This window comes from Gastrolobium bilobum, unplaced genomic scaffold (assembly GCF_033153095.1).
Source record: "Gastrolobium bilobum isolate Gb01-03AN ecotype WA unplaced genomic scaffold, APGP_CSIRO_Gbil_v1 utg5903, whole genome shotgun sequence".
Classification (NCBI taxonomy): Eukaryota; Viridiplantae; Streptophyta; class Magnoliopsida; order Fabales; family Fabaceae; genus Gastrolobium; species Gastrolobium bilobum.
The window spans coordinates 296,498-312,895 of NW_026899498.1; the positions used below are offsets into that span (position 1 = coordinate 296,498).

The 16,398-nt window shown below is 34.6% G+C and overlaps 1 protein-coding gene across 2 annotated transcripts; it reads right to left on the minus strand.

Moving 5' to 3' along the window:
* Positions 1-2,124: 2,124 nt before the first annotated feature.
* On the minus strand, positions 2,125-3,121 carry LOC133290710 (uncharacterized). 2 transcript variants are annotated; one of them, XM_061488843.1, is made up of 2 exons: positions 2,950-3,121; positions 2,125-2,691 (listed from the first exon to the last, which is right to left on the minus strand). In XM_061488843.1, exons 1-2 carry the CDS (start codon positions 3,077-3,079, stop codon positions 2,357-2,359), a joined length of 465 nt encoding a protein of 154 aa, XP_061344827.1. In that variant the 5' UTR covers positions 3,080-3,121; the 3' UTR covers positions 2,125-2,356. The 2 variants fall into 2 exon arrangements, with proteins under 2 accessions (XP_061344827.1, XP_061344828.1); XM_061488844.1 differs by lacking the exon at positions 2,950-3,121 and adding an exon at positions 2,814-2,947 and having other exon boundaries at positions 2,126-2,691.
* Positions 3,122-16,398: the final 13,277 nt, after the last annotated feature.

Genomic DNA, 16,398 nt, shown 5'->3' on the forward strand with positions numbered 1-16,398 from the left:
TTTAATAAAGGGGTAAAATGGTTATTAAATAATTAATGAGGGGCAAAAGAGTGAAAAAGCCTTGTTCTAAGCTATTTAATTAGGTGTTCAATCCTCTTATACAAATTTTTTGTTCTAGTGATGTATACTAAACTTATGGACATTGTTCCAAATTTAAAGAACATGTTTGAGTTATTTTTGTTTTGTGTTTTGACTTTTATCTTTAAAAAAAAAACACATAAAACACCTATTTAAATAACTATTCTACAAAAAAATTTTAAAAACAAAAAAAATCAAAATACAACCAAACAGACCTCTAGTTTTTTGACTCACGACATGATGTAAACCTAGTTTTTTTTGTTGAACCAATATAAACTTTACTGATATTCTCCTTCCCTGTATCTCTTCTAGTTTAAGCTTCATAATTTTTTTGATTTATTAATTTTATTATTTGATAAACAATAGGTCAAGGGCCTAATTAATTTCAATTCGATTTTTTTTTTTAATACAAGTTTATCATGTTACATGAACACTATTCAGCATTCCTGCTGATACATCAAAAATCGCACTTTCCTTTATTATTATTTTTCTTTTTCTTCTTTTGAAGTGGCCCACCAAAATCTCTTCTCTGCAGGACTACTATTCATTTTTCTCGTAACATAACAAACTAAAAGCCCTTGTTATAAACCAAAAATTATCCAAATTAACTACTTCCCTTAACTTTATTTAATTAATTATGTACCTTAATTTTCTATTCGAGAGCTATTGTACACCTGTCTATTATATATAAAATTATTTTGTAAAAGAGATCCTAATTTATAATAGGGTAGTCCCTGTCGCGAATATGATAGAATAAGAATATAGAGTTTAATGTTTCTCGTATTGTAAGAGATAAAATTATCTTTTATATATATATATAAAAATGTGTGATACTTATATTTTTTTCTCTCTCCTCCTCGTATGGGTCTACATGGGCCCTATAAACTTTTACAAAGCATCATAAAGGCGGTGACCGATTTAGTTTACAATCGAAATCAATCGGAGGATAAACATGAAATGAAAAATTGAGGATGACATAGAGGGGATGAGAGAGAAAAAAACAGAATTATAAGGAATAATTATGGGCCGTTAGATTTAATTTTAATCTAACAGTTAGGAGATTGGTTGTAAAGGCGATAAACTTACCTAGTAGTAAATATAACTGTTCCCATATATATATATATATATATATATATATATATATAGGTAATAATTTTATCTTTTATAATATGAACAATATTAGTCCTAAAACATGTTCACATCTACTTTGGAAAGACAGAATATTCCGTCAATTAAACCTCAACATTACCGTATTGTTGCTTTATCATTTAACAAGTTTAACTTTTCGAATAATTGTTAATATATAATGAAATTTATTATACAAATTATCAATATCAAAATTAAACAACTAATTTGAAAAGTTTTATACTAATATATCAATATAATTATAATAGAAAATCATTACTGTAGTTGTTCCAAAAATATTTATCTATCACATATTATATAGGAGAAAGGATATTCTTACTATCAAAATTTTCTACTACTAACTTACTACCTATCTAATCACCATTGAATCAAAGAGAGAGAATGCTAAAAAGTTTTTGAAAAAAAAAGAAAATATTGATCCAATGATGATTAGATAGGTAGTGAGTTGGTAGTAGAAGATTTTAGTAGTAAGAATATCCCTCCTCATTATATAGCTAGTACCCATAGTACATAGTGTAATTTTTAAAATTAACTTTATTACAGGGGGATCCATTCCCTTTTTTGTGGGACCCACTGTTTTTTTTATGAGAGTGGCAGGGGGACTTTATATGTTATAGCGGCAGAAAAGTGAATCCGTATAATTAAACTTTTTTTTTCTAAATTTTACCTATTGTATGCTTTATTTGAAGCATTATACTTTGCTAAGGTCTAAAGAAAACTTCAGTATAAAAATAGGAGGAAGGATGTTCTTATTATCAAAAAAATTTATTACTAACTTACTACCTATCTAATCACCATTGAATCGAACATATAGAATGCTAAAAAGTTTTTGAAAAAAGAGAAAATATTGATCCAATGATGATTAGATAAGTAGTGAATTGATAGTAAAAAATTCTAGTAGTAAGAATTTCCCTCCTCTAAAAATAGTGCTTAAAGTATCTCAATTAGTTTACAAAAGGAGAAGAAAAAAGCAAATGAAATATTTTATTATGAGACGTTGAACTCTCTCTATAAAACCTTACAATCAAATGCTTAAGCGACTTAGGCCCACTTTTTATTGAATCCTCTCCCTCTCTCTCTCTCTCTCTCTCTCTCTCTCTCTCTCTCTCTCTCTCTCTCTCTGTGTGTGTTTTTAATCTACATCATTCGGATACTCATATTTTGCAAGATACGTTTTTCTGTCGCCTCCGCCATCGATGGCGTTTGAAAAAAGGGAGCGAATATTAGCCTCCATGTGGTATTCCATCTTGCCCCTCATTCTCGAAATGAGTTGTTTCGTGTAATCCATTGTAAGCTTCACAGGGTCCTCCACTTCAACATTTAAACCAACTCTTATGTCCGTTGTTATTTTTACTTTAACATTGTAACTTATATCATCATCAATTAAAACGGCGTATGTGGCCTTCACCTTTTCAACTATTTCATTGTCATCCTTCTTCTTTTCCAGAGTGAAACAACCTCCTGAACCTGTCTCACGACAAACATAACACAAAAAAGTTGTGTCCGGCAAAGGTGGCATGCAATAATTCTCCTTAAACGAATCATATGTACCCGCAAGTTTAGTATTTGTTCTACATAAAACACCATACCTGTCATTTCTTATGATCTGTAGGTCCAAATTGGCAGAAGAACCCTTACCATTTTTTTCAGACAGGTCGAGACATACAAGGTTAACACGACGTGCACAACCAATTTCAGTTATGTTCAAAGAAATAAGTCTCTTACCCACTGTGTATGTGATGGTCCTTTTCACAGAGAAAATACCTGTTTTGTTGTCAGCTACTTTCTCTGTGAAGTTGTTCACTTCCAAAGGAGGACCAGAATTAAGCCTGATAACTCTCTTATTCCCTGCCATTGTTGCTGCAACGCTTCCTATATGACTACTCTGTTTATTTGATTATGTGCTCACAATCAATAATGGCCTTTGCACCATTGCTCATTTATAGGTGAAACTGAAACCACTTAAGGATTCCTAGCGTTAAAAGAAAGCAAGGCATATATATCATCAAGCATATGGATCAACGAATAAGAGGTTATTCTAATTTAATTAATGCTCTCGAGTTTGTTTGAGTATCGGGAAAAAGCTTACTAAAGAAAACTTTACCACTCATGCTAGTCCAATAATTGATGAAATGAAATATATATATATATATATATATATATATATATATATATATATATATATATATGGGTTTATCATCTATCATTTAACATGACCACAAAAATTTTCCTACACACACAACATTTTGTGGGGTCCGCAGCAAAAAAAAAATAAAAACTTCGGCACGCAAAACAAATCTCTATAACAGAACATAATCACTTTTCCTACAACATAACTCTTATAAAACCCTATATATATATATATGGGTTTTGTATCAATTATGTTACAGGAATGCACAGTGCATTTCCTGCACAAACAAAAAAAAGTATGGCCCACGAACTTTTATTTCTCTCTCCTGATCTTACATTCTCTCTCTTCTTTTTGCTTTGTGCAGGAAATAGACCATACATCATGTAACATAACCGATGTAAAGCCATATATATATATATATATATATATATATAGGGGCAGGATATTCTTACACCGGTGTAAGAGTTAGAAATCTTACACTCAATCTTGACCATTGATCCACTTGTATCCAATGACTCACATTACTAAAAAATTTGAGCCCTTAGGTATATGTGGGATTAACGGACAAGATTAAGAGTGTAACTTACACTGGTGTAAAATGATCCTGACCCATATATATATATATATATATATATATATATATATATATATATATATATATATGAGTTTGGTGTTTGTCATTTTAAATGACATAAGTTATGTCATTTTAGGAGAGAGATAGACACAGAAAAACGAAAATCATGGGAGAGAGAAAGTGAGTGGTTTTTTTAATTTAAAATTCAAATTGTCTGTGTCTGTATCTCTCTTAAAATGACATAACTTTCTGTCATTTAAAATGACAAACACTTTCTATATATATATATATATATATATGAGATAGGATCCTTTGACACCGGTGTCAAATTTTAATTTTGACACCTCATCTAAGAGCCGTTAGATCAAAAAAGATCAACGGTATCACATGCTTGCAAATTAGAGTCGTTGATCTTTTTTGATCTAACAGCTCTCAGATGAGGTGTCAAAATTGAAATTTGACACCGGTGTCAAAGGATCCTATCTCTATATATATATATATATATATATATATATATATATATCAAATCTTATGTTAGTTCTACGATTCTATATATCATGATACAGGATCGATGTTCCTTTGGATTAGATAAATATTCTTCTCTATCGTCCAAAAAAAGCGAGCATCTATGAGTTTTACTAATGCCAAAAAATTATATTTAAATTCTGTTTTCTTTTATGCTATCATCGATACAAATACATTTCAATAATTATAACGATAGAATTGTATTATTTTAATTAAAACGATTATATTTTATGATAAGAGAAACAGTTACATAATAGAAATCATGGAGGGATAGAGTGAGAGATTTTTTTAAATTTAAATATTAAATTAAACAAAGTAGTTTTAACTAAAATGACTATCCTGGACAAATATTTCCCCCATGTATATTTCATATATTTTTAACTATGGCACATGAAACTTCATTAAAAAGTACTTATTATGATATCGTTTAATAAAAAAAGTTCTTAATGTAATTTTAAAACTACTTTTAATTAAATTTTCTATTGCCATGACGTTAGAAATACAATATAAAATATTAAAATTATTCATATATGTTCACCTAATAGCTTAAACTTTTAGACTGAATCAATATTTTACATGGTATCAGAGTCTTGACCAAATGATCACGAATTTGATCCTCATTACCTTCGTTTTCTAAAAATATTAACACACATGCTTAAATCCTAAAAAGGCTCTGGGTTGATGGGTCTGAATTATCCATAATTCAATCCCTAAAAGTGCTCTTGATGTGGTGGTGGGTGTAAGAACCCGCACCGTTAATTAAAGTATTTAATTAATTAATTATGTGAAAATAGGAAATGATTCCATAATTGACCCTAATAATTATTAAGAGGCTTTAATAATTATGGTAAGTGATTAAGAATGCTGAAAGTCGCTTTTCGGAAGAAAAGTGCAGATACCGGTTCTGCTAGTCGGTATAAATGCGTACCGAAAAAGTATCTCAGAAAATTAATGTAAGTGCATGATAATTAGTAGAATAATATATAGGACTTGTACAACGAGTTTCAAGTCCAAATAATGAGAAATGATGCCAGAAACTGATACTGGCTATGAAAAACGCGTACCGGGAAGGTGCTCAGAAAAAATATAATAAAAATATGAAAATTCTTGTAAAATTGAGTAGGTTATGAATCCAGAGTTTGGGATTAAAATCCTAAGCGTAGCAATTAAAGCTAATACTGTGTGTTTTAACCCTTAAGTGACCTATAAATACAATAGTTGGGCACAAAACCCTAGGTGTTTTTTTGAAAAAAACTCCGCCGATGAGTGTGGCTTTCCTTTAGAGTTTTTTGGAGTCCTAACCTTCTTCTCTAAAGTTTCCATTTTTTTTCTTCCTCTCTTCCATTAAAACACCACTCATCCATTAAAGCTTTAGTTGTGTTGAAGGAGAACCTTTTGTTGAAGATTTGGGTGCTTTCTAAACCTCTAAAGCTTTCATTTTTCTGTTCTAAAAAGAACGAAGGTAAATTTAATTACCCCTTTGTAAATCCATAATTTTGGGTATAATCTTTGTTGTATGTTACTGTTGATTGAGCAACCATGTTAAAATTAAAAGTGATTAGGGTACTGGGCGCTGCTTTCTTCTTTACATGGCTTTTTGTTTTGTCACTTTGTATGTACTGGGATCTGCGAGATTTTAAAATAAAAATTATGAACTAGCAATTCGGTCAGTGTTGTTTATTAGAGATGAAGGCACTTTATGCATTCAAGTTGGTCAAAGTTGTTTTTATATATATATATATATATATATATATATATATATATATATATATTAAAGTTAATTACTATACTTGAGTCCACGAAGGAAAGCATGCTTACTTTATTGTTATATAAATACATTTAAGAACCCTCAGGGAGCCGTATGTAATTTCGTTCCACAGGGAGCCATGGTTTCGTTTATATATATATATAAAAGACAACGCATATATTACAAAAAAAAAAAAAAAAGACAACGCATACAATACATACGGAAGTCATTTGAATTGAAAAGCTTGAAAAGTTTGTAAAGTTGAAAAGATCTACAGGGAAGCCTTCGTTGTTCGTTTAATATATATATATATATTTTGTTACAGGAGCCTTTAGTTGGAAGGTGTTATATATATATATATATATATATATATATATATATATATATATATATATATATATATATATATATATATATATATACATAATAAATAAATAAATATATTTGTGGCTATATAAATAATTATATTTATAAGATAATAAGTATCTTAAATTAAATAAATTGAATGGTATGTTTTAGAAAGGACCTCCAGGTTCGAAATGAAAAGGAAAATAATATTTGATTGCCTTGAAATTTTAGAATATGTATATTGATACTATGATGGTCATTGAACCAGATCTGTGAGTGCATTGGATTCTATTTGTGGTGTGGACCCTTGTGATACCGAGTTCGAGTCGGAGGGGCATACGAGTACATGTAAGCTTTTGTGTCCTCGGTTTAGCCATGTTGTGGTGCCACCATGTCCCATGGGGACATGGTATATGCATGCTGTGTTACATGCTTTTGATGTTTTGGAAATGTTGTTGAGCTATTGTATGTTAGTGCCTTGTTGATATGCATGGAGGTGTTCCACCTATACGGTAAGCCTGAGTATGTAGAACATACAAGAGGGTGAGGCTGTGGGTGAGGTGCAAGCGGTGTTCCTTGTACTACATGTAGGGAATAGACGTATTCATACATTTCTCTGGCCAGTAGAATAGTGATAAACACACATGGCATGAATATCTGTTGCACTGCATAGTTTTGGACCTTATATTGAATTACTATTTTTAGAACTTATATTGCACATGTAAGTGAGCTTGGGGTGGAAGATCCTTGAGAACCCCTCGTCTTACTGAGATTTCTTGTTTAGAGATCTCACCCCACGTTTGGGGAACGCTTATTTCAGGTTCAGGTAATGTTGAGACCTCAGGCGGCAGGAGGCCGGAGCTGAGTTAGATTTGCTGTTATATTATGCTGACATGTTGGATGCTGGATATGCCTGCTGCTTTATGTTTTTAGTTCGTGTTATGATTATGATTATCTTGTTGAGACGCTGTTGATTTGGTGAGCATGGGGCATTTGGTATCAGAGCCTGGCCCTGGACCGGTGTGTACAACGGGGACACTGTATTCTCAGTGGGGGAGGATGTAATGTCCCACATCGGTTGGAGAGGGGAACGAAGCATGCCTTATAAGGGTGTGGATACCTCTTCTAGTGTGAGGCCTTTTGTGGGGTGTCCCAAGAAACAAAACCGTGAGCCCGAGGGCAAAGCGGACAATATCATGCTACAGGGTTTGGGGCTGTTACAGTGGGCCTGTGTGCATTATCCATGTTTTAATCCTATATAAGACTCTTACATAAGAGGTGTGCTAAAGATATAATATATAACACAACTAATTAATGTGACATTCACTTAATAACTTAAGATTTTATAATGAAATAGTTCTTTACTTTGGTACCCGATCCAATGGTTGATTGGCTGGATTGAGTAATCAAAAATGGTGACCCTATGAATAATCAAAGAAGCTTTCGCTTGAGGGGGAGTGAGTGTTGGGTTTTGGGCTCACACTTGAGTGGGACAATATTGGATGTAAGTGGTGAAATCTCACATTGATTAAGAATGTATTAAATGAGAAACATATAAGTGAAAGGATCGATAAACAAAACGGCTTAAGGTTTTGACTTTGAGATGTGGTGCCGAGCCCATTTATTGTGGTGGATTGTCGCTTGGCCAATTGTTGGTAGTTCTTCCCTACCATGGCTTCCTTCTAACCACCCAATTGTGGTATTTGATCTAAGTAAAGAACATATAAGTGAAAGCACTACTAGAAAAGGCTGTCATTGTGACAATCTTGACTTTGTCGCAAATTGCGATGGAAATTGCGACCGACATGCAATTCTGATGGAATTTTGTCCAAATGAGACTATTTCTATCCCACGACGGGTTTTATGATGGAATTCTAGATATGAATTGCGATGGATTTTATGACGAATTAAGATAGGTTGATTGCGACTGAATATAATTTCGTCGCAGATTTTGAAATAAAATTAGAGATATTTTATAATACCTCCATTAATCAATTGTGAAATTACAGAGTGCCGGTGTCGAACCTGGACCTTTAGGATGCTATAATTTCCCAAAGCCAATAAGTCACAGGTGAGACCAGCAGTGGTAAATATTTTTTCTAATTTATAAATGAATAGTACAACACACCTTTTGGGCTCAACAAATAACTTGGAGACATCAAGATTTCATGATATGGAGTTCCAGATATTGATGAAGGAGCAAACGTCATGCCAAAATCAAGTCCATCCATGTAACTCGGTAGCTTGAGCTCAATAGCTTTCTCAACATGTCATTATTAAGATAAAGGGCATATTCGCCCGTGCTAATGGGCACAAGCTGACCTAACATAATATTTTCAGTGACACCTCTCAAGTAATCAGTCTCGCATATACTGCAACATTAAGGATAATATCAACAAGTCTATCTATCTAACTCAATAGTTGGAGGTCGATAGCATTCTTCAGCATATCATCATTAAGATAAAGGGCATATTCACCTATGCCGATGGGCACAAGCTGACCTAATATAACATTTTCAGCGACACCTCTCAAGTAATCATTCTCAGCATATAGTAACTGGGTATTTGGTGCTTGATAGCATTCTTTAGCATGTCACCATTAAGATAAAGGCACATTCGCCCATGCCCATCGGCGTAAGCTGACTTAACATAGTATTTTTAGTGACACCTCTCAAGTAATCAATCTTAGCATATATTATAGCATCAAGGAGAATATCAACAGTCCCTTCAAATGAGCATCTCATCATTGGTCCAAATTCATTCTGGTTGATATCATTTCCTGTAATTGCCATCAAATGCCCCCGATAAGTCATGGTGTCGCATAGAATAACCAGATGCTTGTAATTGACATAAGAACCATTAAAAGAAATGACAACACACAATTCATCTAATAGAGTCCATCGAACTGCCTCAATACCAAGAACTTCAATAACTTCAATCAAGTGGTTGCTTATGGACGTCCTTAATTCTTCCTGGCACGTCAAACTTCTAAACTTTAGTATTTTTTACGAAAACTTTGTTGATGTATGTGATACCTTATAAGGCCATTTTAGTCAGCATGTTGCTTTATATTTCCTTTATGAAAACAACATCCTCAATAAATTCATCTTGAATCTCTCCCTTCGATGCTTCATCATTCATAAATGCAGACACAAAGATAAGAGTTTTAGCATTGTCATCATTAAATATACATGTCAAATCATATCAAACTCAAGGTTAATCTTCTATGCAATGTCAGTCATAATCAACTTCTTGTCCACCATCATTTCACAATTCAGTTCTATACGAAGCAAACAAGGTGAGATTTTTTTCAACAGCAACATCTTCATCAGGCATTTCATAGTAAGACTTCACAAAATCAACATCCTCATCAATTATTGTACTCATTGGGTCCTCTGTAGCTTGAGTCATTCTCCAAAGAGTGGTATGAATGTAAATATTTGTGGCAGACCGTTGAATCCGTAGCAATTTGAAACTACAAATTATAGTATTTTTAAAATTTAAAATTCAAACATGGTGCTTAAGTTTGTGACGACGACTTGTGACGAGTAGTAAACTCGGTCGCAACTTGCAAGGGAATAGTCCATCGCAAATTGAACAAGGAAAATTAGCAATATTTTTAAAATTTGGAATTCAAATATGGTGGTCAAATTTGCGACAGACGTATATTTTGTTGCAACTTGCGATGGATATTGGGACAGATTAGATTGAGTCAAATGGCAGTTGGAAATGTTTATGAGTATTATTAATGAGATATTTGCAACGAGAAGTAGTACCGTCACAAGTTTCGACGAATGTTGTAACAAAATATGGGTAAAAAAATGGAACAACAATAGTGGGTGCATGCTTTGCGACAGGGTATTTGTGTCATTGCAACTTGTGACGAAATATTTTGTTCCGTCGCAATTTAAAATTAAAAAATTATGATTTTATGCACTTATTTGCGACGAATAATTGATTCCCATCGCAACTTGTGACAAAAATTAATGAAATTTTCTTCTCAAAATGTAAGTTAAGGTAAAAACATAACTTCAAAGAACCGATGTTGCCCTAGTCGTTCTCAACTGCTTCGCCGTCTCTACCAGCCATCTCTATCTCCTTCACAGACGTTCGATAGCTCTTCGTCTTCATTCTCGGTCATATACAAACGTTCGAATCCATTTCCCTCTCGTTCTTCTTCCCTAATTTCGAACGGTTTCTCATCTTCTTCTCACTACCAGTTTTTTTTCTTTACACACCACTGACGTTCCTCCATCGAAGTCGTTCTCCACCCGAGCACCACTGTGTTGACCATTTTTCATCTCTCTCTCACTAACAAACCTTTTGTATCCCTCATTGTCGATCACAAAAGCATATTAGTGGCACCGTTCACCACCGTGTTCACTATCGGTCACTATTCGCCACTGCCTGCAAGCATTGTTGATCACCGTTCACCGACTATTTAGGAACCCTAAGTTTGAGAACATATTTAAAATCAGAACCTTATCACCTCCAAATTATCAGGTAATTTATATCATTCTCAAATTGTTTTTTTTCCTTTGTTTTGATCCTAATTTATATCGTTATGCTTTAGTTCTTTGTTTATTTTCTGTGTTTGAGGTGTTATACTCGTATTGAGTTTTTGAATTGTAGCTGAAGCACAGTATGTGTATCTTATAATATCTGATAATCTATTCCTTGCCTCTTATATTTGTTGGGTCTGGGAAATTTTGGTACCACACGTGTTCTTTTCCTATCGTTTAATATATTCATTCTTATGATTCATAATGAGAGATAAACAAAAATAGTAGTCTTTAAAATTCCTTTATCTGAATATGTTACCATAACTCGTAATAATGATTGTTTTGGACTTTGCATGCAGAAAAAAATAAGAACACAACTTTGGAGCGTGCTGTATTTTTGGTTGACATATGTGCTAGCTTTCTGTTTCTTGAATCTTATTTAAACTTGTTCCCTTAAATTGTTTTATTTTTGTCTTATAGCTCAATTGCTTTATCCCCATCTCGTAATATGTGTGATTGAACCAAAAATAAAAATAAAGCTAGAATCTTCAAGTGTGTGTGTTTTAGTCTAAATTGGCTGCATTACAATTGAAAAATAAAGCTTGAATGTTCAAGTCATTAAAGGACAACGTCCAAGAAACTTGGGATGACTAAAAAAACTACATAGTGTGGCATAAGGTAATGGTTGATCAATTTATCTATCTTTTGTAATATTCTCTGGAATCAGATATCTCTTGTTACATTTGCTATTTGTGAGCTAAGATGGTTGCTTCTAATTTATTGAAATGTATTAGTGGTCCCCGTATTTAATGAAGATAGTGATGTTAGTAGGCAATAGAAGTTTCACAATGGAAGTAGAAAGCTTGTTGGGTTCCTCAAAAGTTAGTGATTTCATATAAAGCAATTTTCACCCTAAACTAATATTGCTAGTAGAAGCATATAAATTTTCACAGGTTTAGGTACTTGCTTATGTTTGTCATGTTTTAATGATGTTGCTCTTACTGCCTTAACAAGATTCACTTAGAAATTAGAACAAGTTCTTGACAAAGAAATATGTTATAGGAATGAAAGTTGTTTATTATGTCTTTGTTTTTTCTATAGTGTGGTGAAAAACTATGCTTTATTTAGTTGAAGGTTCTATATTATGTATCAAGTTTTGAAGTAATTGACTATTTTTTCTTCTGTTAGGACTATATTGCTTATTTCTTGAACCAGTGCTTATTTCTATATTACGTTCGACTTCGGCGTTTCTTTGATTTCGTTGTCTGCCGTTTCAGGTAACAAATTTAGAGTGTGATGTAATTTTGATGTGCATTGTGATGAAAGAATAATATATGTGTTATCCCCAAGTTCCATAATATGTCCCCATTTTCTTGTGTACTTTCTCATTCTTTGGTTGCTCCCTCTAAATTCATGTCCCCATCTTTTGGTGTACTATTCTCATTCTATGGTTGCTTGCTCGAATTGTTCCCTGTTGAATGAAAATGTTTGTTTGCCACTTACTCGAGTAAGTGATGTCATACTGAAATTGTTTGGTATTTAATGGAATTGAATTGGCCACTCATTGTGGCATCATACTTAACTTGTTTTTGTTAATTGAATCTATGTGGCATCATACTTGTTCTTTTTTAAAAAGTCAGGACTATGGAAGGTGTATACACATTTTTAAAAAGTCAGGTTGGAGCTGTATCTCAAGGTAAAGGCCACAAAATTGTTTAGCATTTGCACCACCTAATCCATTTGAATTAAGTACAAAACAACTGACTTTATAATGATATATTTGCAAATAAGCTGAATAGAATGCAAGAGTTGGTGACCTCCTTGACTACTGAAACTCAGGAGACAAGGTCCCAACTGCAGGCTCAACAACAGAAGATAGATGAGATGCAGGCCATGCTTATCCAGCTAATGAAGGAGAAGGAAGAGGAAAAGAAAAAGAAAAGGAAGAATTCGAATCCAGAGCCTTTTGTATTTGCATATGACTCCTCCTCTGATGACTGGGCGACATTTTTTGTATTGTTTAGGATTATTATTGTTCTTATTATGTTTTGTGTATACACATTTTTATTTTTTTACTCGGACCCGGATATTTATTTGTGTTACTTGTTGTTTTTATTATTGTATTATTGTTGTTCACGCTATTGTTACGTGGTTGTTGTGTTTACAGGTAGGAAAATAAATAAATTTCAAATAATTTTTTTTTCAGGTTCGTCAATTTGCGATGGAAACATGAAAATTTCGTTGCAAATTTGACAGTCAATTTGCGACAGAATCGTTTCTAAATTACAATGCTTCATCAAAGAGTGTCACGAACTTTGTAAGCGCTTCATCATATAATTTTGTCGTAAATTTTGCAACGGGATCGTTTAGAATGCCATCGCAACATTTACGACGGCAATCATTAATGTGCATGGTTGCAAAATTTATGACCGATTTGTCCTATAAGTCTATTGCAAATTTGCGACGGGGAAATTTTATAATGTCATCGCAACTTTGGCAGTTCATTTGTGATCCCATCGCCGTTTGAGTCAAAATACAATGTTAATTCTCCACTGCGATGGAAGTGGACGACTTTATGATGGAATCAAACCATCTCAAGTTACGATGGACAAACTCTGCCGCAAAATCATTTACATAGAGGGATTCGTCGATGGTTGTTCGCCCATCGCAAATTTCGTGCAACAGAATTTGGTTCATTTGCGTCAGATTCTACTCGTCGCAAATGAACTATTTTTTAGAAGTGAAGGGCACATGAACCTAATCTATTTTGGGTTAAGATGTGATATTATACCCATTTATTGTGGTTGGTGTAACTTAACTTATTAATGACGGTCCCACGTCATGTGTAACATCCCGGGCGCTGACGAGGGCGGGGAGTGATCGCCGGTGCGCAAGGGCACGGACAAGGAGCGGCTCCTGGCAGGCTTCTAGGGACGGGGGTACATGAATGAATCGAATCAACACCCGAAAGAGAGGGATTCCAGAGACTGTGCTGGTATGAGACGGTACAGTTGGGAATGGCTTATAAGAATTAATTGGTACTACCTATACTAACAAGATGCATCTACTTTTCGGTAGCCTGTATCGGAAGAACTCCACAGTTAAGCGTGCTTGACTTGGAACAATTCAGGGATGGGTGACCTCCTCGGAAGTTTTCCCGGGAAGTGTGCGAGTGAGGACAAAACACGCTGAAAAGTCTCGTGTTAGTGTGTGGGGACAGTCGTTGATCCGTGCAAGTTGCCAGGCATTACAAGTGGTATCAGAGCAGGGTCTCTCATCCAGTACGGTGTGGTTTGAGGACGAACCAGGCGGAAGCTGGTAGGCATGTAACATCTCGGGCGCTGACGAGGGCGGGGAGTGATCGCCGGTGCGCAAGGGCACGGACAAGGAGCGGCTCCTGGCAGGCTTCTAGGGACGGGGGTACATGAATGAATCGAATCAACACCCGAATGAGAGGGATTCCAGAGACTGTGCTGGTATGGGACGGTACAGTTGGGAATGGCTTATAAGAATTAATTGGTACTACCTATACTAACAAGATGCATCTACTTTTCGGTAGCCCGGATCGGAAGAACTCCAGAGTTAAGCGTGCTTGACTTAGAGCAATTCTGGGATGGGTGACCTCCTGGGAAGTTTTCCCGGGAAGTGTGCAAGTGAGGACAAAGCACGCTGAAAAGTCTCGTGTTAGTATGTGGGGACAGTCGTTGATCCTTGCAAGTTGTCAGGCATTACATCATGGGCTCCTCTTGGCCCGTCTAACAGTGATATTAAAGCTAAGTTCAACTTGGGCTAACTAAACGTTAGAATTTGGTTGAGTACTTCGGCTTCATGTACTTAAATAGACTTTCGTTATGGGGAGCATACTGATGTGAGTTTCACACTTTGAGGAAGGATTGTTATGATATTCAAAGTTTAACTCTATATAAATTGAAGGATCCATGACCATAATGTATTAAGATTTCAAATTGAAATGTAGCATCGAACTCACTTATTATGATTAGCTTAGCTTAATCTACTAATAATAATTTTCCCCTAAGCTTTCTTGTCCCACCTAACAAATGTCGTAGCGCAAGCATAATAGAAAGTTGGACTTATTTTTTGTACTGTACGTATAAGAATCTTTTAAAGTGAACATGAAAGTAACTGAGTAACAGTACGATTGTTTTTAATTTAATTTAAAATATGTTATAATCTTAATTCACTAAAGTTGAAGAGGATCATAAAATACAACTGTATTTATTTAATACTCAGATCAAATACAAAGGAAAGTTTTCCTTTTTTACTGAAATTCCTTCAATTTCAGGAGCCAAAATAAATGTGGCTGTTCTCAAACATAGCACCGTTAAAATTGCCTGATGTGTATCCACTGTTGTTTATAATGGACGAGACATTAATTTGCTGGCGTCTAGTTCTATAATAAGAAATAGGATCAACATTTGCAGGAATAAGGGAACCAGAATTGGTATTAGGCCTCCACCCTGTTACTTTGACATTGTCAAACATGGACAGCAAGTAACGTTTGTGTTGTGTCACAGGCTTCTCTATCTGAAGACTTAAACCTTGAGAAATGTCACTTTGAATCTTTGCAACAAAAGAGACACCCACATCTGCATGAGAATAACGTCCAGCAGCAAAGTAGTGTTCCATAGTGATCATGTAAGGATGCTCTTCATCATCATCGATTCTCTTTTCCCTTATAATAACAATAAGACCCTTTCGCTCATTTAGATCATGACCATACAAGAAAGATGAAGATTGGATAACCCCACCATGTGCAATAGGGGCTTTGTATTCAGGAAGTTTCTCCATGCAGAGAGGTCCATTGAGAGTAAGGTCTGCTAGAAGATGATCTTCTTCGACACTCACGATCATTTGAAGATCAACGTCACATTGAGGTGTATAGTCATGGAGAGAGATGCATAACTCATCATCGCGCTTGTTGCGTTTGGTTTTGGTCAAACCAAGTTCACAGCTTGTGTTTCCTACTGAGTATTCTGCAGTCCAAGCGTCCACAACTTGACGCGCTTTGGAACTCTTGGTTTTGCGAACGATAATGTCAGAAGAATTGTCTAGACGAAATCGCTCAACGTGATTACTCACACCACTGTGAATGTTTCCCATGATGGAACATTCCTCTACTCTACTGCATACGCCACACTCAAAACTCAGAGTGGTTGAACGTTACTCTTTTAGAGTGAAGGTTACACAAAAGGCCATCTCTATAAGTGGCTTGTTTTTGCTAAGATGCACTTATACAACACGATTACGAAGAATCAGAATCGTTGGACCGAAGCGTGTTCCTCCCGCAATTGTTACTTTTCTTATTTATTCTAATTAAAGTGGCATCT

Bases quoted from the DNA above. Each gene is read 5' to 3' on its own strand.
- LOC133290710 (XM_061488843.1), bottom strand. From the start codon at position 3,079: ATGGCAGGGAATAAGAGAGTTATCAGGCTTAATTCTGGTCCTCCTTTG. The intron at 2,692-2,949 runs GTAAGAGACTTA...GTCGTGAGACAG, and splicing joins GACCATCACATACACAGTGG to GTTCAGGAGGTTGTTTCACT.